Below are 26,059 nucleotides of genomic sequence, written 5' to 3' on the forward strand. Positions count from 1 at the left end.
TAACTAGTCATGAAAGTTCAACTGCAATAACATGTTTTAAAATGAAGTACGTTCAACTGCTACAAATCACCACATCGTAAAACGTTTGGGAATCCTGCAATTTAAAAGCTAATCAATGCTATTACTAATTCATAACCGTCATAGAACTGTCACAGCGCCATCTGGTAATCGATAAGACAAACAATGCATATAAACAATGGTTGCTATGGAGAAAATGATTTTAAAAAGATCTTGTCGATATTTCAATACTTAAAATACTAAGTCTTATATATAAAATCTCGGTTTCTATGAACTATTTCTTTTTGTTTGGTATTAAAGGAAAAAAATCGCATTGCCACCTGTGAACTATAATTACAGTAGACTAACTTTAGCCGGGTTGAAATCGTTAGAAATAAAATATTGTAATGAAAATCACATATCACAACAACTGTTAAAAAGGAGTGTTCTTTATTTCCTTTTCGTTAAACATGTAACGCATACAAAATAATGTAATGTTGATTCACTCAATGCAAGGTGTAATTCTTGTACTTTTCAGTACTTCCTGCATTTGCCACGAGTGGTTTACAATTGGACCATCCAGGCCCGCGCGACAAGGTGTATAACCTGTAGTATAGACTGTTTCCCGTCTGGTATATTTGCTGTTTCCCGTCTGGTATATTTGACAAACTTGAAGGTATACTGAAAATGTACGTAACCAACCTATCCGAGATCGAACATACAAAAAGTAAATCAACCTCCGAGAGTAACCTAAAACGTTGAATCACCTCGATCCCAGAGAGGGAAGTGGAGTATATATCTCCCAGTTTACACGATAATTCAAAGCTTGCTTATCCCTTCATGATTTTCTTGATAGAGGATTATTGCTTACAAAGAAGCTATTGTACCAAGGGTTTCAAATGGTAAAATTGAAGTAATCTTTTCAAAAGTTTTTCGGACGCCATCACGAGTCAGTTGACCGTTATGGAATATCTATGTCAATGATGACCACGAATACTAGTTTGTCTTTACCACAATCCCACGAATACTAGTACGTCTTTACCACAATCCCAAGAATACTAGTATGTCTTTACCACAATCCCACGAATACTAGTACGTCTTTACCACAATCCCACGAATACTAGTATATCTTTACCACAATCCCACGAATACTAGTATGTCTTTACCACAATCACACGAATACTAGTTTGTCTTTACCACAATCCCACGAATACTAGTTTGTCTTTACCACAATCCCACGAATACTAGTATGTCTTTACCACAATCCCACGAATACTAGTATGTCTTTACCACAATCCCACGAAGACTAGTATGTCTTTACCACAATCCCACGAATACTAGTATGTCTTTACCACAATCCCACGAACACTAGTATGTCTTTACCACAATCCCGTCTACTTTTACTCGAGTGTGAAATCATCGATTGAGACTACCCACACTTACCATGAACAACATGACGGGTGTCACTAATGAAGCAGGTTCTGCATGCCCTTCCGGAGTACATGTGATCAAGCCCAGTTTATTTTGGTGGGGTTCTTTTTACATAGTCTTTTATTTCATATGTAGTGTTTTATATACTTGTTTTTCTTTTCCTCGTCTTCCGTTTTTTGCCATGGCGTTGTCAATAACCCATCAACATTTTTGAATGTTTACTTGGTAGTTTTTGCCTCTTTTTTTGATAGGACAAATCTTCCGAGTAACCTACGTTTTAACATACAACAGTTCAAATCATCCGAGTCATAAAAAGACCTACAATGAAACATGTAATAGGTCAATTTACTCCCGAGTCTAAAGGTGAACTACGGTAGAATATGCGACTGGTCAATTTACGTGGAGTCTAAAGATGACATACGGTAGAACATGTAATATGTCAATACACCCAGATTCTAAAGGTGACCTATGGTAGAACATGTAACAGGTCAGTTCACCCAGAGTCTAAAATGACCTACGGAAGAATATGTAACAGGTCAATTCACTCCGAGTCTAAACATGACCTACGGTAGACCATGTAACAGATCAATTCACCCCGATTCTAAAGGTGACATATGGTAGTACATGTGTATCAGGTCAATTCACCCGAGACTAAAGATGACCTACGGTAGAACATGTGTATTAGGTCAATTCACCCGAGACTAAAGATGACCTACGGTAGAACATGTGTATCAGGTCAATTCACCCGAGACTAAAGATGACCTACGGTAGAACATGTAACTGGTCACTTCACCCAGAGTATAAAGATGACCTACGGTAGAACATCTGTAACAGGTCTATTCAACCAGAGTCTAACGATGACCTACGGTAGAACAGGTAACAGGTCAATTCACCCCGGGTCTAAAGGTGACCTATGGTAGAACATGTGTATCAAGTCAATTCACCCGAGACTAAAGATGACCTTCGGTAGAACATGTAATTGGTCACTTCACCCAGAGTCTAAAGATGACCTACGGTAGAACATGTGTATCAAGTCAATTCACCCGAGACTAAAGATGACCTACGGTAGAACATGTGTAACAGGTCAGTTCACTCGAGACTAAAGATGACATACGGTAGTACATGTGTAACAGGTCAATTCACCCGAGACTAAAGATGACCTACGGTAGAACATGTAACTGGTCACTTCACCCAGAGTCTAAAGATGACCTACGGTAGAACATGTGTATCAAGTCAATTCACCCGAGACTAAAGATGACCTACGGTAGGACATGTAACAGGTCAGTTCACTCAGAGTCTAAAGATGACCTACGGTAGAACATGTAACAGGTCAGTTCACTCAGAGTCTAAAGGTGACCTATGGTAGAAAATGTAACAGGTCAATTCACCCAGAGTCTAAAGATGACCTACGGTAGAACATGTGTATCAAGTCAATTCACCCGAGACTAAAGATGACCTACGGTAGAACATGTGTAACAGGTCAGTTCACTCGAGACTAAAGATGGCCTACGGTAGTACATGTGTAACAGGTCAATTCATTCACAGTCTTAAGCTGACCTATGGTAGAACATGTAATAGGTCAATTCACCCGAGACTAAAGATGACCTACGGTAGGACATGTAACAGGTCAGTTCACTCAGAGTCTAAAGATGACCTACGGTAGAACATGTAACTGGTCAATTCACTCCGAGTCTTAAGGTGGCCTATGGTAGAAAATGTAACAGTTCAATTCACCCAGAGTCTAAAGGTGACCTACGGTATAACTTTTAAAAGGTCAGTTCATCCAGAGTCTAAGATGACATATGGTCGAAGATGTAACAGGTCAGTTTACCCAGAGTCTAAAGGTGACCTACAGTATAGAACATGAAACTGGTCAATTCACCCCGCGTCTAAAGTAAAGTGATGTACACATGAAAAGTGATGTGATAGTCTGATGTATATGCCCATTATAGTAATAAAGGTTATTTTGACGGATTTTATTTGCGTGTTTACTCGACGGCTTCGCTCACAAACTGAATAAAGTCCGAAATGATTTATGTTTCGTTTAGGAGTCAAAATAACCATTGTTTTAATTAAAATTCAAAAAAATGAACAAAATGGGGATCAACACCTACAGTACTTATTTTGTCCTTATAGGAATATATACTCGGGATCTCATGAAACGGGAATTTTGGTTGACACGACACTCGCTCAATTTGGCTTCACATGCCGCATTGGAATTAATAGTCCCCTATTTCTTAGAAACTGCACGTGCTTTGTAAAATCTGTTGATATATATATATTATAAGAAATCCAACAGAGAAAACAAATTTAAGTTAACTATAAGTGAAATAGTTTAGCCTTTGACCTTTAGAAGATTAAAACAGTAAATTTGTTACAACTAATCTGATTGATAAAACAGGCAAAAATATCATACGAATCAGGGGAAAGATTCAAATCTTGTGAACCCCCTTTATTGCTCGGATACAGAAAATTCTTACGAAAAGCATCATTTAATTGAAGACATCTTGCTGGCTAAAAAATCAACTTTTTCATAAATATTACATTCAATTACAAATGTTTAATTTTCAAAAAGATTTCAAAGCGAAAAAATCACAAAAACCTGTCTTTGCATACCCTACATCAGATTTATCCCTTCTCTAATGTGGCCATGAACAATGAAGTCGTTTGAGAAGACACATGAAACAGGGAAAGCATTAAACGGTCTCTGGTTATTTACTATATATATATATCACATTCAAGTATAAATAGTTTAAACGATCATCCAAAGCAAATCAAGTAAACGTTTGAAATTGATTATTTTATTCTGTTTCAGCTATCGATTTGTGTCATCTAAAGTTGTTTTAATTTTAATGGCTTTAGATTACACACATATTCTCTGTTTTCTGTTTGTTTTCCTATCTAAGTACTTTTGTATTGATTATATACTAATACAACAACAGTAAGGATAGTTAATTCAATGTAAAGAGCAACTGGATAAAACAAATTCATTTCAGTGTTTTCTGGGCTATTCAGCATTCAGGTGCTTTTAACTTTCTTTACTGACTAGGTTTCCTTTTTAAAACGTGAAACGACCAATAATGCATGATAAGATGTAACAAAAACACTTACGAAAGAAATATCACAATCGCTATACATTGAATTGTGATCTTACCAATGTGATACTTATATGTCAATATTCAGTAATCTCCTTTGAACAATATTTTTCCATGCAAATTAGTAGAACTAAAAATTTTGATTGATGGAGAAAGATCGTTAAATATGAGCATGTTTTTTTAATCATTCACTTTACATTATCTCAAAGAATAATCATTTTTTTTTTATTTTTCACAATCAAATTGAAAAAGTCAATGAAACTAAATAAAAGAACAGAGTTCCAATGTCCCCCGCGTTGCACATAGTTTATCTATCCAAGGTACAAGGGCAATAAATAAAAAATACACTTTATTTTTTTCTTTAAAATTGTTCATAAATATCTTAGAAAAAAGTTAATGCTTCAGAGCAAATTCAATGTAATTAATTAATATTTCAAAGGCCGTAACTCGTTAAAAATATTTGATCAGGACTTATTTTCGAAAGTGTCATAGACATTGCTGATATAAACCTACAATATAAGTTTCATAAAAATCTGGCAAGAATTGTACACATGAGAGCGCTAATGATGCAATTTTTCATAAAATTAATGTTTCCAAGGGACATAACTCTTTTAAAAAAAATTGCTCGGCACTGATTTTCGAACTCGTCCAAGACATTGCTGATATAAACTTATGATATAAGTTTTATAAAAATTTGCCAAGAATTGAACATGTGAAAGCGCTAACAAGACTGGACGGACGGACGGACAAACGGACGCCCGCCATTTCTATGTCCCCCTCAACGCGTTGCGAGGGGAACAAAAATACAGTACTGTCATTCCAACACAATACAGTAAATGATTTGCAAATTCCTAAAAAAAAATGGAAATTCGAATTTCCCAAAATACTAACTCGTAAATTGTAAGCAAACTCGGCGTCTGGTTTAAAATATTGGTACCAAGATCGAGTTCCAGGAACATCACAAACCTCAACCTAAAGCATCAACATATTTCTGATGACTTGAGAGGATCCACGGAGAAAACAATATAAGTGGAACCTAGAAATGCTTATTTGGAAAGGGAGAAAACAATATAATTGGCACTTAGAATTGATAGTTTGGAAAGGGAGAAAACAATATAAGTGGCACTTAGAATTGATAGTTTGGAAAGGGAGAAAACAATATAATTGGCACTTAGAATTGATAGTTTGGAAAGGGAGAAAACAATATAATTGGCACTTAGAATTGATAGTTTGGAAAGGGAGAAAACAATATAAGTGGCACTTAGAATTGATAGTTTGGAAAGGGAGAAAACAATATAATTGGCACTTAGAATTGATAGTTTGGAAAGGGAGAAAACAATATAATTGGCACTTAGAATTGATAGTTTGGAAAGGGAGAAAACAATATAAGTGGCACTTAGAATTGATAGTTTGGAAAGGGCGAAAACAATATAAGTGGCACTTAGAATTGATAGTTTGGAAAGGGAGAAAACAATATAAGTGGCACTTAGAATTGATAGTTTGGAAAGGGAGAAAACAATATAATTGGCACTTAGAATTGATAGTTTGGAAAGGGAGAAAACATTATGTTGACACCTTGAAACGATAATTCAAAAATACCCAACTGTAGTGAGGATGTCTTGGCTCATACCTCCCTCCTTCCATTTTTTTACCCATCGATAGTAAGGGTATATATTTTGGTTCATATCTCCCTTCTTATATTTTATTTACCCATCGCCGACAGTAAGGGTATACATTTTAGCTCATAGCTTCTGCCTTCCATTTAATTTACCCATCGATAGTAAGGGTATAAATCTTGACTCATATTTCCCTTCCACCATTTTATTTCCCTTTATATTGATAGTTAGGATGTACATTTTCCTCGTATCTCCCTTCTTCTTTTTTATTTACCCATCAACAGTAAGGGTATACATCTTGACTCAAATTTCCCTTCCTCCATTTTATTTACCTATCGATAGTTAGGATGTACATTTTCCTCATATCTCCCTTCTTCTTTTTTATTTACCCATCGACAGTAAGGGTATACATTTTGGCTCATATCTTCTGCATTCCATTTAATTTACCCATCGATAGTAAGGGTAAACATTCTGGCTCATATATCCCTCCTTCCATTTTATTTACTCATCGATATTTAGGGTATACATTTTGGCTGATATCTCCCTTCTTTTACTTTATTTATCCATCGATAGTCAAGGTATACATTTTGGCTCATATCTCCCTTATTATAGTTCATTTACCCATTTATAGTAAGAATATACATTTTGGCTCATATCTCCCTTCTTTTTATTTACCCATCGATAGTAAGGGTATACATTTTGACTGATATCTCCCCTCTTTTATTTTATTTACCAATCGATAGTCAGAGTATACATTTTGGCTCATATTTCCTTTCTTTTATTTTATTTACCATGCAATCGATAGTCAGGGTATACATTTTGGCTGATATCTCCCTCATTATAGTTCATTTACCCATTTATAGTTAGAGTATACATTTTGGCTGATATCTCCCTCCTTTCATTTTATTTACCCATTGATAGTAAGGGTATACATTTTGGAGCATATCTCCCTTCTTTTATTTTATTTACCCAACGATACTATTAGTAAGGGTACACATTATGGCTCTAATATCCCTCCTTCCATTTTTATTTTTTCATAGATAGTTAGGATATACATTTTAGTTCATATCTCCCTCCTTCCATTTTATTTTTTCATAGATAGTTAGGATATACATTTAGCTCATATCTCCCTCCTTCCATTTTTATTTTTTCATAGATAGTTAGGATATACATTTTAGCTCATATCTCCCTCCTTCCATTTTATTTTTTCATAGATAGTTAGGATATACATTTTAGCTCATATCTCCCTCCTTCCATTTTTATTTTTTCATAGATAGTTAGGATATACATTTTAGCTCATATCTCCCTCCTTCCATTTTTATTTTTTCATAGATAGTTAGGATATACATTTTAGTTCATATCTCCCTCCTTCCATTTTTATTTTTTCATAGATAGTTAGGATATACATTTTAGTTCATATCTCCCTCCTTCCATTTTATTTTTTCATAGATAGTTAGGATATACATTTTAGTTCATATCTCCCTCCTTCCATTTTTATTTTTTCATAGATAGTTAGGATATACATTTTAGTTCATATCTCCCTCCTTCCATTTTATTTTTTCATAGATAGTTAGGATATACATTTTAGTTCATATCTCCCTCCTTCCATTTTTATTTTTTCATAGATAGTTAGGATATACATTTTAGCTCATATCTCCCTCCTTCCATTTTATTTTTTCATAGATAGTTAGGATATACATTTTAGTTCATATCTCCCTCCTTCCATTTTTATTTTTTCATAGATAGTTAGGATATACATTTTAGTTCATATCTCCCTCCTTCCATTTTATTTTTTCATAGATAGTTAGGATATACATTTTAGTTCATATCTCCCTCCTTCCATTTTTATTTTTTCATAGATAGTTAGGATATACATTTTAGCTCATATCTCCCTCCTTCCATTTTATTTTTTCATAGATAGTTAGGATATACATTTTAGTTCATATCTCCCTCCTTCCATTTTTATTTTTTCATAGATAGTTAGGATATACATTTTAGTTCATATCTCCCTCCTTCCATTTTATTTTTTCATAGATAGTTAGGATATACATTTTAGTTCATATCTCCCTCCTTCCATTTTTATTTTTTCATAGATAGTTAGGATATACATTTTAGCTCATATCTCCCTCCTTCCATTTTATTTTTTCATAGATAGTTAGGATATACATTTTGGGTCATATCTCCCTCCTTCCATTTTATTTTTTCATAGATAGTTAGGATATACATTTTGGGTCATATCTCCCTCCTTCCATTTTATTTTTTCATAGATAGTTAGGATATACATTTTAGCTCATATCTCCCTCCTTCCATTTTATTTTTTCATAGATAGTTAGGATATACATTTTGGGTCATATCTCCCTCCTTCCATTTTTATTTTTTCATAGATAGTTAGGATATACATTTAGCTCATATCTCCCTCCTTCCATTTTATTTTTTCATAGATAGTTAGGATATACATTTTGGGTCATATCTCCCTCCTTCCATTTTATTTTTTCATAGATAGTTAGGATATACATTTTGGGTCATATCTCCCTCCTTCCATTTTATTTTTTCATAGATAGTTAGGATATACATTTTAGCTCATATCTCCCTCCTTCCATTTTATTTTTTCATAGATAGTTAGGATATACATTTTGGGTCATATCTCCCTCCTTCCATTTTATTTTTTCATAGATAGTTAGGATGTACATTTTGGGTCATATCTCCCTTCTTCCATTTTTTTTATCCTTCAATAGTAAGTGTATATATGATTGTTGCTTGCTTAACGTCCAGTGACAAAACAAAGAATGACAAATAACATATATTGGTTGGCTTTGACATATTTACCAGAGGGGGTCAATATTTGAAATTACAAAATCTTTCACACGTCTATTCTTCCGCATATGCAGGATTTTCCGCAGTGTGTGGGTTTCTTTCTCAAGAATTTCGTAAAACATCATAAAAGAGCATAGGATATCGGGAAAGTTTTGAATATCTCATTACATTTCATACATTAAACCAATTATATTTAAATAATAAATGTGTTTTTGATTAATCCATAAATGGTTTTCAGCAAATAATATTACGATTTTGCGAGAAACTAGTTTATAATTACCAACTATATAGATATTAGAAGATGTTGTATGAGTGCCAATGAGACAACTCTCCATCCAAGTCAAAATATTCCTTGTATGCCTCAATAACTCAAAATACAAATCCTAACCGATTTACTGTTACTTAAAAAGTGTAATAATTCACACATTTGTTACGAGAAATCATTAGAAATAGACAAATACAAAGAATATTGAAGTGAAATCAAAGAAATTTATACTTAATTTCGTATTTACATGTGCTGACCGAGAGACAATGTCATGTCTCTGGCCGATCTAAGCTGTTATAATAGGCTACTCGTGACGTGAGTGTATATATTATTGTATGGCCTAACATACAACAGTGTTTCTGCTCTTAATTACGTTCATTGGAGTACCGAAAATGCTAAGAAATATATTTTTTCATTCATATCTATAAAATTTCAGCATGTTATTTCCTCTTCAGTTTTCACACCAGAACACGATTTTTGTCGATATTCCCTTTTTGATATTAACTCGTAATTTAAATCATCCTGCAGATTTTTTGTTAAGAGATAATGAAACAGACGATTTCCTTAGTGACCACACTGACCCTCAACATCCAATCTCCCAAAAAAGAGGTACAAATAAAGGCAAGCGGACACGAACAAAATATGCTTCAGATTGTAGGACTTGATACAGGCACAATATGTGGTGGCAACTTCATCAAGAAAAGTTAACGCGAATTCGGTCGGGAATGTTCTTATCTATATAAATATACTTACCCGTCCCCAAAAATGACATTTATTATAGCTTTTTGTACGTTACATACAACTGTTATAGGTACATCGTCGTCTAACTGAAAAAGAAACAGACAAAACAATGATACAGGGATGTGAACAACAACAAAGAGCCCAACAGTGGAATTAAGAAACACTAAGGTAGAGAGGTTTAGTGCTAAGAGTTGTATGTACTGAGCCCAACAGTGGAATAAAGACACACAATCATCCTATTAAATATTTAGCAGTTCAACCTTTAGAAGTAGTAAATAAGCAGCCTGGTGAATCTCATTCAAAGTTTGTACGATCGCGGAAAATAATTGAATTAAATTGGATTAAAAAATTACAGACAGTCTACTCTCTCGGTCTTAATGATAATATCATGGGAATTGGTAATATATCAAGAACCGATTCTGTTAACATTTTGGATATAGTTTCTAAAACTGTTCGTAAAAACCGTTCTCATGGTCGTAGAAAAAATCGCAATCAAAGAAAATTTCGGACCAATCATACCAATATTTCGGACCTAATTTCTATTTCAAAAAACAACGGCAGACATTATCTGTTAACAAAGCTCTGTTCATTACCGGTTAATAAGTTAAATAAAATTTTAGAGGATTGCAACACAATTTCATATAGCAGTCCTAAGTATGAAATCGTTCAAATTATAATGGCATATTGTTATTCTAAACTGTTTCCCAAAATTGATCGCCCTGAAGATCATAAAAAACAGTTTATTAAAATAAAGTATGTCAATAAAGGTTTTGATTTTGTAAATATTGCCGGTATTTTTAACGACCATTCTGTTAAAGAACAAATTCCGGGATATTTTGATAATACTGAGCTCCCTCTTATTTGTTATATTTACAAGAAATCTACCCGGAAATTTGTGTTTAATTATAGCCAATTATGTAAAGATGTTAATATCAGTGAAAATACTTCATGTAATTGCAGTAATTCCGAATACATTTATGGACCCATTTCCCATGTTATAACAGGAGAGCTTAACATCGTTCAAGACCGAGAGTTAAAATCATTCCTCAGTAAAGGACCTAAATATCGTCCCCCGTCAATTATTAATTGGAATGAGTGTCGTAATATCATCCACGACTCACTCCATACTTACTGTTTAAAATGGATAAAACGGGAAAAAGCTGACAAAAAATCTTTGGACTCTTTTTTTAAATCAGTAATGAACATAGTTGATATACGTATTCAACATTTTAAAGAACATTTTACTCTTAACAATAACCACAATAAACCTATTTCTCGTATCAAACATAAACTAAAAGAACTAGCCAAGGAATTTGTTTTTGTCCCGGCCGATAAAGCTGCTAATAATATTATTATTGTTTGACGTAAATTTTACATTGAGGTTCTGAAAAAAGAAATCACCAATTCACCAACATTCCAACTGACTCCATTTTCAGAAAACGACATCTGTAACAAACATAAACTTTTAGCTACCGCTTTACAAGCAGAACCAAATACAATGAAAGTCCTAACTATGTATTGGCTTCCGAAGCTACACAAAACACCTTACAAATATAGATTCATTTCGTCTTCAAGCCATTGTTCCACTACTAAATTGTCTATTCTTCTTACCAGTACACTTGGTACAATCAAAAACCTGATAATAAATTGTTCAAATAAGGCATTCGAAAATAGTGGAATTAATTACTTTTGGAGTGTCAAGAACTCGTTGGAAGTACTTGATAAATTGCATGCATATATTGGTGATTTTTAATCTGTTCAAAGTTTTGATTTTTCTACCCTATATACCACATTGCCTCATATTCTCATTAAGAAAAAATTCACACACCTAATTAAATGGGCATTTAAAAAGTCAGAATGTGAATATATATGTTCAAACTCTTTTAGGTCATTTTTTAGTAGCAATAAACAAAAAAACTATGTCAATTGGACATGCTTTGATACTATATATGCCCTTGAATTATTACTAGATAACATTTTTGTTCGCTTTGGAGATTCCGTATATCGCAGGTTATCGGAATTCCAATGGGGACTAACTGTGCACCACTTATTGCGGACCTTTTTTTGTATTGCTATGAGTTACAATTTATGACAAAAATCAGCAAAGACCCATCGAAACAACATCTGATACACAAATTTAATAATACTTTTAGATATTTGGATGATATTTTGGCTCTCAATAATGACGACTTCAGTATGTATACTAAAGAAATTTATCCTGTTGAACTTACTTTAAATAAAGCTAATACTAACAATGACCACTGCCCTTTCCTCGATCTTGATATCTATATCATTAACGGAAAGCTTAATACTAAAATATATGATAAAAGAGATGATTTTTCATTTCCTATCGTTAATTATCCATTTTTAGATGGTGACGTTCCCTTGTCACCATCTTACGGTGTTTATATATCTCAACTTGTACGATTCGCTCGTGTATGTAACAATGTTTTAGATTTTAACGAGAGAAATTTATGTATTACTGAAAAATTATTACACCAGGGTTTTCGATATCACAAACTAGTCAAAACATTTACTAAATTTTATCATCGGTATAAGGACATCATTCGTAAATATAGCTCAACATGCAGACTTCTTATACGTTCAGGTATTTCACATCCAATTTTTTATGGAAATATTCTTTATAAAGCACAAAAATGTCAGTATTCACCTCTGAAGCTAACAAAACCTTTAAATAGACTTATTAAGAAGGGATATAGTTACGATACTGTTGTCAGGTCATTAAAGATTGCATATTTTGGCGTTAATATTGATTCACTTATAGGGTCTTTGCATCGGCACTAAACACATTTATTTAAAAACCAGTTGTTGGCATGACACGGGTTATGTTCTTCTCATATATGTTATGATGGTATGATACTAAACCCCTAACGGGAAGGATTGTGCCTGATATTCATATGACGAAGACACAATCTTTCAATCAGTTTAATTGAAGTCTGGAGCTGGCATGTCAGTTAACTGCTAGTAGTCTGTTGTTATTTATGTATTATTGTCATTTTGTTTATTTTCTTTGGTTACATCTTCTGACATCAGACTCGGACTTCTCTTGAACTGAATTTTAATGTGCGTATTGTTATGCGTTTACTTTTCTACATTGGCTAGAGGTATAGGGGGAGGGTTGAGATCTCATAAACATGTTTAACCCCGCCGCATTTTTGCGCCTGTCCCAAGTCAGGAGCCTCTAGCCTTTGTTAGTCTTGTATTATTTTTAATTTTAGTTTCTTGTGTACAATTTGGAGTTTAGTATGGCGTTCATTATCACTGAACTAGTATATATATTTGTTTAGGGGCCAGCTGAAGGACGCCTCCGGGTGCGGGAATTTCTCGCTGCATTGAAGACCTGTTGGTGACCTTCTGCTGTTGTCTGTTCTATGGTCGGGTTGTTGTCTCTTTGACACATTCCCCATTTCCATTCTCAATTTTACACTTAGGTATGGGAGGTTTAGTGCTAAGAGTTGTATGTACTGAGCCCAACAGTGGAATAAAGACACACTAAGGTATGGGAGGTTTAGTGCTAAGAGTTGTATGTACTGAGCCCAACAGTGGAATAAAGACACACTAAGGTATGGGAGGTTTAGTGCTAAGAGTTGTATGTACTGAGCCCAGTATGAATATTGGAATAAAGACACACTAAGGTATGTGAGGTTTACTTCTAAGAGTTGTATGTACTGAGCCCAGTATGAATATTGGAATAAAGACACACTAAGGTATGGGAGGTTTACTGCTAAGAGTTGTATGTACTGAGCCCTACAGTGGAATAAAGACACAATTAGGTATTGGAGGTTTACTGCTAAGAGTTGTATGTATTGAGTCCAACAGGAATATTGGAATAAAGACACACTAAGGTATGAGAGGTTTACTGCTAAGAGTTGTATGTACTGAGTCCAACCTGAATATTGGAATATGACACATTAAGGTATGGGAGGTTTACTGCAAAGAGTTGTATATACTGAGCCCAGTATGAATATTGGAATAAAGACACACTAAGGTATGGGAGGTTTAGTGCTAAGAGTTATATGTACTAAGCCCAACATGAATATTGGAATAAAGACACACTAAGGTATGGGAGGTTAACTGCTAAGAGTTGTATGTATAAAGTCCTGAAACTAAATAAATGTGCGATGAGTTAATCATTTCGAACTATACGTAAATACATGAGGTAATCAGCATTTGTATAAAATTTTGTATGGATGCCGTAGAAGTGCAACTGAATATTGATAAAAATCATCTATAAAAATAGAATTTATTGTTCCAGAGCTTCAAACAATGTAAATCTGTAAAATATACAACTATAAATATTTAGAATGCAAGTAAAAAAGTGTTGCCAATATAAATTTCTAACACTAAATTTAGTAATATCTCGTAAACCTGTTCACTGAATTTTGTATACAAATGACATGCTTTCTATGATTATTACCGTTTTTATTCGACTTGACGTTTACTAATCAGACATTTTGGTAAATAAATATGTTGTATTGAATGCTAAAACGTTTGCCTTATAATACCAATTGCCGTAGACCAAGAAAACTTAAATTTAAGCATTGAACCATGAAAGTGAGGTCAAGATCAGATGACACCTGCCAGCTGGACATGTACACCTCATTATATTACAATCATTCCATACACCAAATATAGTAGACCTATTGCTTATTATAAGTATCTGATATATGGACTTGACCACGAAAACTTAACCTTGTTCACTGATCCATGAAATGAGGTCGAGATCAGATGAAAACTACCTGTAAGGCATGGGGACCTTGCAAGGTACGCACATACTAAATATAGTTATCCTATTTTTCATAATAAGAGAGAAATTAGCATTACAAAATATCTTAACTTTGTCAAGTAGTCACTGAACCATGAAAATGAGGTCAAGGACAATGAACATATGACAGACGGAAACTTCATAACATTAGGCATCTATATACAAAGTATGAAGCATCCAGGTCTTACACCTTCTAAAATATAAAGCTTTTTTAAAAGTAGTTAGATAACGATGTAGCCGCCGGATCAATATCCCTATGTTGAGCTTTCTGCGACAAAAGTCGCAGGCTCGACAAAAACTGCTGAAAAATAACTAGATTTTAGAATGTAATATTCGACAAACATTACAAAACGGACTAGCTTACCTTCAGCTATAACGGTATATGTACAAACATTACAAAACGGACTTTCTTACTTTCAGCTTTAAGGGTATATGTACAAAAATTACAAAACGGACTAGCTTACCTTCAGCTTTAACGGTATATGTACAAACATTACAAAACGGACTAGCTTACCTTCATTTAAAGGGTATATGTACAAACATTACAAAACGGACTATCTTACTTTCAGCTTTAAGGGTATATGTACAAACATTACAAAACGGACTATCTTATTTTCAGCTTTAAGGATGTAAGTACAAACATTACAAAACGGACTATCTTACCTTCAGCTTTAAGGGTACAAAATGTTTATGTACAAACATTACAAAACGGACTTTCTTACCTTCAGTTTTAAGGGTATATGTATAAACATTACAAAACGGACTATCTTACCTTCAGCTTTAACGGTATATGTACAAACATTACAAAAAGGATTATCTTACCTTCAGCTTTTAGGGTATATGTACAAACATTACAAAACGGACTATCTTACCTTCAGCTTTAACGGTATATGTACAAACATTACAAAACGGACTATCTTACCTTCAGCTTTAAGGGTATATGTACAAACATTACAAAACGGATTATCTTACCTTCAGCTTTAAGGGTATATGTACAAACATGACAAAACGGACTAGCTTACCTTCAGTTTTAACAGTATATAAAAAAACATTACAAAACAGACTATCCTACCTTCAGCTTTAAGGGTATATGTACAAACATTACAAAACGGACTATCTTATCTTCAGCTTTAAGGGTATATGTACAAACATTACAAAACAGATTATCTTACCTTCAGCTTTAATGGTATATGTACAAACATTACAAAACGGACTAGCTTACCTTCAGTTTTAACGGTATATGTACAAACATTACAAAACGGATTATCTTACCTTCAGCTTAAACGGTATATGTACAAACATTACAAAACGGACTAGCTTACCTTCAGTTTTATCGGTATATGTACAAACATTACAAAACAGACTATTTTACCTTCAGCTTTAAGGGTATATGTACAAACATTACAAAACGGACTAGCTTACCTTCAGTTTAAACGGTATATGTACAAACATTACAAAAGCATCCAGGTCTTACACCTTCTAAAATAAAAAGCTTTTTTAAAAGTAGTTAGATAACGATGTCGCCGCCGGATCAATATCCCTATGTTGAGCTATCTGCGACAAAAGTCGCAGGCTAGACAAAAACTGCTGAAAAATAACTAGATTTTGGAATGTAATATTCGACAAACATTACAAAACGGGCTAGCTTACCTTCAGCTTTAACGGTATATGTACAAACATTACAAAACGGACTATCTTACTTTCAGCTTTAAGGGTATATGTACAAAAATTACAAAACGGACTAGCTTACCTTCAGCTTTAATGGTATATGTACAAACATTACAAAACGGACTATCTTACTTTCAGCTTTAAGGGTATATGTATAAAAATTAAAAAACGGACTAGCTTACCTTCAGCTTTAATGGTATATGTACAAACATTACAAAACGGACTATCTTATTTTCAGCTTTAAGGGTGTAAGTACAAACATTACAAAATGGACTAGCTTACCTTCAGTTTTTAAGGGTATATGTACAAACATTACAAAACGGACTATCTTACCTTTAGCTTTAAGGGTATATGTACAAACATTATAAAACGGACTATCTTACCTTCAGCTTTAACGGTATATGTACAAACATTACAAAACGGACTATCTTACCTTCAGCTTTAACGGTATATGTACAAACATTACAAAACGGACTAGCTTACCTTCATTTTAAGGGTATATGTACAAACATTACAAAACGGACTATCTTACTTTCAGCTTTAAGGGTATATGTACAAACATTACAAAACGGACTATCTTACCTTCAGTTTTTACGGTATATGTACAAACATTACAAAACGGACTATCTTACTTTCAGCTTTAAGGGTATATGTACAAAAATTACAAAACGGACTATCTTACCTTCAGCTTTAACGGTATATGTACAAACATTACAAAACGGACTATCTTACCTTCAGCTTTAACGGTATATGTACAAACATTACAAGACGGACTAGCTTACCTCCAGCTTTAAGGGTATATGTACAAATATTACAAAACGGACTAGCTTACCTTCAGTTTTAACGGTATATGTACAATCATTACAAAACGGACTACCTTACCTTCAGCTTTCGGTATATGTACAAACATTACAAAACGGACTATCTTACCTTCAGCTTTAACGGTATATGTACAAACATTACAAAACGGACTAGCTTACCTCCAGCTTTAAGGGTATATGTACAAACATTACAAAACAGACTATCTTACCTCCAGCTTTAACGGTATATGTACAAACATTACCTAACGGACTATCTTACCTCCAGCTTTAACGGTATATGTACAAACATTACCTAACGGACTATCTTACCTTCAGCTTTAACGGTATATGTACAAACATTACAAAACGGACTACCTTACCTTCAACTTTAACGGTATATGTACACATTGGTCATCCCATTTTAATATTAACTCATCCATAACATTAACATTATATAGTAAGTATACAAATCAAAGTTGAAATGATTTCAGTGTAATTATATCATTGTAGAAGTGACAATAAATACGAAACTCATTAGTAACATGCCAACACTATGGATCTGTAATGTATGTTACCTGCTAAAAATATCATCTAGATTGTGTCAGCCATAATGGCATTGTAATATCATAAACATCTAGAGGGCAACACTAGACATTATATTTACATAGGTTTATTATTTATAACTTCATTCAAATCCACTTTCAGTAATTGCAACTCCATCAAAGCTTATGTTACTTTAATTAAGTAGGGACCCTCTAAGCGTGTTTTTTTTTATTGTTGTTACAGTTTACGATAGACGGTAATAAAGCTTTAAAGGATTTATTGACTCGCTTCAATGAAGTAGCGAAGGCGAAAAGGAGTGTTGTTTCCTGCTGCGGCATCGGCGCCAACAATGTATTAGTTTGTGATTACATCAGTGTGAGGGGAGTAGCGGTCTGTCAATGAATTTGGTATGCGGTTGTATTACCATTGCACATCTCATTTCCTATTGATTATTTTATTTGGCCCGCCGCTACAGTTATGGCTTATTGACTTTGAAACTTTTGCTTAGATTACAAGTTAAATGTTATGATTAGGTCAATTTAAGATAAATCACTATGTTTCATAGGCTGATGTTGTGCAAATTCAGCTCTATGTAACTTTTATTTCTTAAATTTTATTTCACAGTCATACATTTCGTACAATTACTTTGATTCCAAACATATTCCATTTGTAATCAAACATTAATTCATATTAGATATTGTTGCTTAACACGTGTAGACGAAAAAGCAAGGTGCAAACCTATCAATTGTTTTTCGCATTTTTTATTCATTAGCTACAATGTTTATTGTGATGATAATGATGATGATGATGATGATGAGGAGGAGGAGGAGGAGGAGTGGGATGGAGGAGTAGGACGAGAAGGAGGACAAAACAAAATTCTGACTAAATGAAAATTTTCATTTAAGATAAGATCAAAATAATTGCTTCCAAATAGCATTCATATTTAAGGTAAATGTAAGAATTTACATCTGAAAACATGACATTAAATCTTGATGAGTTTATGATCTTCTGTAATCTTCTGCTTGATGAAACCAATGAATACAAATATCTTGGAGTTTATTTTACCCGCTCATTGACTTTTGCCTACCATATAAATTGCTACTTAAAAGATAACTTCGAGCGCAAGCTCAATTATATGACTAAGTTGCTAAATGAGCACGGATCTTTCAATCGTATATCCTTCGGAGATGCCCTCTGGAACTCGGTAATACGGCCATCTATCGCACACGGTTGTGCTGTATGGCTGCCGTCGTCAGTTTCAAGCAAACAAATTCTTGAAACTTGGCAATATAAATCGGCGAAATTTATTTTCAGTACTAATATGAATATCCCTAAATCGGCTCTTTTCGTAGATTTGGGTTTGGAACCGATAAATGATTTCCTTGATAGACAAAGTATATCTTATTTTGCTAGAATCATGACCTAGATAAGAATAGATTATGTAGAATCATATTTGACGAACTAAAGGGCTTAACGCTACATCGAGGATGGGAATATCCCCAGTATATGAAAAATGTCTTCAATACTGTTGGTCTTGATCATTTTTACAATTCAAATGTTAACCTGAATATTTTCAAACAGTTTTTTGGAAAGTTTGTTCGTGAAAGAGAATTTCAAGTTATAAGAAATAAAAGCAGTCTAAATGCGTTCTCCAAATTTAACCTTGCGCCTGGTAGACAACCTTATTTGTCAAACTTGCTCGATTTTAAGTCTACACGGTTAAAATTGTTAGCACGAACAAATTGTTTACCAATGAATCAAGTTTTGTATAGAATGAATATGTGCGAGACTCCCATTTGTCAAATGTGTTCATGCAAATCTGAGGAGTCCATGGAACACTTCGTTCTTGAATGTTCTGAATATTCCACTATACGAATTAAGTATTTTGCCGATATAAATGAGTACCTAAGTACTAACTTCACCGACTTTTGCTTCACAGAGTTACCGTCCTACGAAAAAATAAACATACTGCTAGGTGAATGTTTCCATAAGGTTGATCCAAATGTTTGTAAACATGTTGACACTTTTAGTAAAAAGATGTTGAGTGAAATGTACACTTACAGGTCTTCGATTTTAGAAAATTAAGCTAACTGTGATTTGCGTGTGCAATTTAATTGATGTGATCTCTAAATGTTGAGATGTTATCTTAATATATAATGCTGTTATGTTTTATATGAAAGTTGACTTGTTTTATAGAGAATCAATTTTTAACTATGATATTATAAGTTATCTACGTTCATATCCGTAGATACGGATATTTTAACACCCTGAAGTATCCAAATACACCCTGAGGCGCAGCCGAAGGGTGTATATTGTACTGAAGGGTGTTAAAATATCCATATCTACGGATATGAACGTAGATAACGAATTTATCCCCGGTCTTAGTCTAAATCTGGCGATTTTTAGAGAAATTCGACCACAAAGTTTAACGTGAAAGCAACGTTTTTTTCATTTTTTAAATATCTTTTATTGAAAATTGGGAATTTGACATATTTTTAACGGGGTGTAGGGTACTACCTTTGGTAGAACCCTACATGTAGACAAATATAAGAAGTTTTTAAACTAAAGACAGAGAAACTGAAATGGGTCGAATTTGGCGCGCAATGTTGTGAGAGTTACATCATAAACGGTGTGACGTCAACGTGGGTCATTTGCATAGCTAGGTCAGTAGTACCATTCATTGACAATGTGGCTGCATAGTGATGAATGAGTGCAAATAATCGATATAATTAGATAAAATCGTTAGTGGATTACGTATTTAATTATACAGACATCATGGAAAATCTACAGAATTCGATATTTCATAAAGAACAACCATGGAACTAAGGAATACGCGCGTGAAATTCCCCGATGTAATGGGTAGCAACGTCCGGGGACATGGGTTAGCAACACCCAGGGGCTATGGGTTTTGTAACGACGTGCGTTAACCAATCAAACTCCTAGAAATATACTAAGCCGGGGATAATGTCCTATGTGTATTTTATTTCATTGTACATTATTCATTGTATATATATGCTCTTAGACGCATTTGTAGGTACCCTGCCTGCAAGTGCCCCCGTTTTAAAGGGATAGTTTCTTAATAAATATATATATATATATAATATATATATATATATATATATATATAAAAGTCTAAATTGAAAACAACGTTCAAACCTATGATTGCGTTGGATAAAAACCGCAATTTTTATACGTGTGCATGTAAAACAAATTTCTTGGTAGAGGGGTCTAAATACAGCACAAACAACAATTTCCAAAAGACCAAAAAAAGTGAAAAAGTCTATTTTAACAAAACGCATTTGACTAACAGGTCGAACAACCGATGTTCTTAAACCCTGCTGACTGCCATTGGCGATTGCCAAATAAATTGATCACCAGATCTAACAAAATGGATCTTAATATTAATTAAATACCAAACAGAAAACAATAAACTTGTGGAAAAGATGGTATACCACAAACATGAGGTGCAAAAATTTGTACACCATATCCGGATTTCGACAATTTATGTCTCTTCAGTGATGTTAGGGATCGAAACGGTATTTGGAAGGCCATATAATTTACCTCAATTTAGGAAAGACTCTTGAATTTTAAAGAGTCGAAATAGGATGAACGGATCATATAAACCCGAAGGAAAATATAATACAAGCCCAAACGAAAAAATATATAAAAGTCTAAATTGAAAACAACGTTCAAACCTATGATTGCGTTGGATAAAAACCGCAATTTTTATACGTGTGCATGTAAAACAAATTTCTTGGTAGAGGGGTCTAAATACAGCACAAACAACAATTTCCAAAAGACCAAAAAAAGTGAAAAAGTCTATTTTAACAAAACGCATTTGACTAACAGGTCGAACAACCGATGTTCTTAAACCCTGCTTACTGCCATTGGCGATTGCCAAATAAATTGATCACCAGATCTAACAAAATGGATCTTAATATTAATTAAATACCAAACAGAAAACAATAAACTTGTGGAAAAGATGGTATACCACAAACATGAGGCGAAAAATTTGTACACCATATCCGGATTTCGACAATTTATGTCTCTTCAGTGATGTTAGGGATCGAAACGGTATTTGGAAGGCCATATAATTTACCTCAATTTAGGAAAGACTCTTGAATTTTAAAGAGTCGAAATAGGATGAACGGATCATATAAACCCGAAGGAAAATATAATACAAGCCCAAACGAAAAAATATATAAAAGTCTAAATTGAAAACAACGTTCAAACCTATGATTGCGTTGGATAAAAACCGCAATTTTTATACGTGTGCATGTAAAACAAATTTCTTGGTAGAGGGGTCTAAATACAGCACAAACAACAATTTCCAAAAGACCAAAAAAAGTGAAAAAGTCTATTTTAACAAAACGCATTTGACTAACAGGTCGAACAACCGATGTTCTTAAACCCTGCTGACTGCCATTGGCGATTGCCAAATAAATTGATCACCAGATCTAACAAAATGGATCTTAATATTAATTAAATACCAAACAGAAAACAATAAACTTGTGGAAAAGATGGTATACCACAAACATGAGGTGTAAAAATTTGTACACCATATCCGGATTTCGACAATTTATGTCTCTTCAGTGATGTTAGGGATCGAAACGGTATTTGGAAGGCCATATAATTTACCTCAATTTAGGAAAGACTCTTGAATTTTAAAGAGTCGAAATAGGATGAATGGATCATATAAACCCGCAGGAAAATATAATACAAGCCCAAACGAAAAAATATATAAAAGTCTAAATTGAAAACAACGTTCAAACCTATGATTGCGTTGGATAAAAACCTCAATTTTTATACGTGTGCATGTAAAACAAATTTCTTGGTAGAGGGGTCTAAAAACAGCACAAACAACAATTTCCAAAAGACCAAAAAAAGTGAAAAAGTCTATTTTAACAAAACGCATTTGACTAACAGGTCGAACAACCGATGTTCTTAAACCCTGCTGACTGCCATTGGCGATTGCCAAATAAATTGATCACCAGATCTAACAAAATGGATCTTAATATTAATTAAATACCAAACAGAAAACAATAAACTTGTGGAAAAGATGGTATACCACAAACATGAGGTGCAAAATTTTGTACACCATATCCGGATTTCGACAATTTATGTCTCTTCAGTGATGTTAGGGATCGAAACGGTATTTGGAAGGCCATATAATTTACCTCAATTTAGGAAAGACTCTTGAATTTTAAAGAGTCGAAATAGGATGAACGGATCATATAAACCCGAAGGAAAATATAATACAAGCCCAAACGAAAAAATATATAAAAGTCTAAATATATATATGATTTATCTGCATACATTTAATGTATTAAAAAAAAAGAAATTATGCTAAATCCCTGTAACTGTTCGAAAATATTAAGCTTTTCATACAATTTTTCGATCGCACTGTTGGGATGCGACAGTTTTATTTTTGCAAATGTATAATAACTTGAAAACACGGACAAGTCAATAAAGTAAAGCTTAGGTGACAATATTTTTCAAATGTTTACTTATTTTGACCAGAAACGGTATACGCCTGTGAGTAAATAGTTGGAACACTAAGAAATTTGATAACTTGTATGATATTATTCCGTCTATTCAAGCTACAAATGTCTAAGATAAAAGGTATTGGTCCCAAGACACGGTAAGCCGTGTAGTTTCTGATATTGGCTCCCATGAAATTTTCAAATACGAAAGATGTTGCACAAGAAAATTAATTTCTAGAAAAAAAAATATAAATCACTAATGGTAGGTCAATGCTATTTTGGTATACAGTTGTTCAGCATTTGAACGTCTCATTTTCTTGGAAATCATATGGCCCCGCCTCTCAGTCATATTTCCTTGAAGATCATATTGCCCCGCTCCCTCAGTCATGCTTTATTGACTTGTTATTGGATGTAAAGTATTGCAATACTGATTTCAAGATCTGCATTATACTATCAAATTTACACACAGGCGAGACATATCTCTGTGTTAACAGTTTATAATTTCAATATCTGCATTTTATTGTCAAAATTACATACAGGCGAGACATATCTCTGCGTCAACAGTTTATAATTTAAATATCTGCATTTCACTATCAAAATTACACACAGCCTAGATATTTCTTTGTGTCAACAGTTTATAATTTCAATATCTTCATTATACTATCAAAATTACACATAGACGAGACATATCTCTGTGTTAACAGTTTATAATTTCAATATCTGCATTTTATTGTCAAAATTACATACAGGCGAGACATATCTCTGCGTCAACAGTTTATAATTTAAATATCTGCATTTCACTATCAAAATTACACACAGCCTAGATATTTCTTTGTGTCAACAGTTTATAATTTCAATATCTTCATTATATACTATCAAAATTACACATAGACGAGAAATATCTCTGTGTCAACAGTTAATAATTTCAATATCTGCATTTCACTATCAAAATTACACACAGTCGAGACATTTCTCTGTGTCAACAGTTTATAAATTCAATATCTGCATTATACTATCAAAATTACACACAGGCGAGACATATCTCTGTGTCTACAGTTTATAATTTCAATGTCTGCATTATACTATCAAAATTACACACGGGCGAGACATATCTCTGTATCTACGGTTTATTGTTTCAATATCTGCATTTCACTATCAAAATTACACACAAACGAGACATATATCTGTGTCAACAGTTTATAATTTCAATGTCTGCATTATATTATCAAAATTACACACGGGCGAGACATATCTCTGTGTCTACAGTTTATAATTTCAATGTCTGCATTATACTATCAAAATTACACACACACGTGACATATCTCTGTGTCAACAGTTTATAATTTCAATATCTACATTTTACTATCAAAATTAAACACAGGCGAGACATATCTCTGTGTTAACAGTTTATAATTTCAATATCTGCATTATATCATCCAAATTACACACAGGTGAGACATATCTCTGTGTCAACAGTTTATAATTTCAATATCTGCATTTTACTGTCAAAATTACACAACGAGACATTTCTCTGTGTCAACAGTTTAAAATTTCAATATCTACATTTTACCATCAGAAGAAATCGAGAGCACCTTTACCGCTTTCGAAGACCTAAAAAAATTCAAAAGATTGATATACCAACATTTAGATAAGCATAATCATAATCTAAAATTTATAAAATTCCAACCGCTTGAAACCGTTCAGAAACAACTAGGACAATCACACAAGCAATTTGAAAAATCCCGTGAAGTTCGCGAACTATTTTGGATAAAAAGACTTCAAACAGCTTATCCCAGCAGAAGTTTGATTTTTAATTATACGTCAGTTACAGCAGACGTCAATATAGAAAATAATGCTCCTTCCACTTGAGACTGTGACACATCTAGTTTTAGATATGTTCCCTATGGTCATGTCATTACAGGAGACCTCAACATCGTCGAAGACCGTGAGGTCAAAACTTTTCTTATGAAAGGACCTAAATATCGTCCTCCATCTATAATAGATTGGAAACAGTGTCGTCAGGTCATTAAAGACGCTTTGTCAGCCTACTGTAAAAAATGGTGTAAACGTGAAAAATCTGATAAAAAATCTCTAGACAGTTATTTGAATAAAATTATGAATACTGTTGATATTCGTATATCTCATTTTGAAAACAATTCTGAAATTAATAATAGTGTCCATGATATACCCATTTTTAGAATAAAAAATAAACTCCAAGTACTCGCAAAGCGGTTTGTGTTCGTACCAGCAAACAAAGCAGCCAATAATGTAGTGGTGGTGTGACGCATATACTACACGGAAGTTCTCCAAAACGAAATTATTAATTCGTCTACATTCAGGTCCGTACGCTCCACAGAGAGTCAAATTGTAAACAAGCATATCACTGCCACTACCCAGCTTAAAGCCTCTTCCGAACATTTGAAAGTCCCGACCTAAATTACACAAACAATCATTTAAATTCCGTTTCATCTCCGCATCTAGTAAGTGGTCTACTACTAATCTGTCAGTGCTTCTAACTACCTCGCTTACTACTATCAAAGAACTTGTTATTAACTTTCATAATAAAGCTTATGAAAATAATGGAATTAATTATTTTTGGAGTGTTAAAAATTCATTAGAGGTTTTAGATAAAATACGTGCTTTTGATGGTCCTTTTAATTCTGTTGATAGTTATGATTTTTCTACTCTCTACACTACACTTCCACACAATCGTTTTCATATTTAATTTAATGGTCTTTTGAAAAATCTCATTTCAAATTTATTTGCTGTAACTCGTTTAAAGCCTTTTTCTGTAACGAAAAAGGAAAGTATGATAGATAC

General features: G+C 33.5%; 1 protein-coding gene across 1 annotated transcript in view; it reads right to left on the reverse strand.

The window, feature by feature from the left end:
- LOC127737558 (uncharacterized) overlaps window positions 1–26,059 on the reverse strand; it is an 80,836-nt gene that overhangs the window by 17,736 nt on the left and 37,041 nt on the right. Inside the window, exon 2 of the mRNA XM_052248392.1 lies at window positions 9,972–10,045. Coding sequence (XP_052104352.1) covers window positions 9,972–10,045 — 74 coding nt within the window. The remainder of the gene's footprint in view (window positions 1–9,971; window positions 10,046–26,059) is intronic.

Source organism: Mytilus californianus, unplaced genomic scaffold (genome assembly GCF_021869535.1).
Source record: "Mytilus californianus isolate M0D057914Y unplaced genomic scaffold, xbMytCali1.0.p SCAF_1, whole genome shotgun sequence".
Lineage (NCBI taxonomy): Eukaryota > Metazoa > Mollusca > Bivalvia > Mytilida > Mytilidae > Mytilus > Mytilus californianus.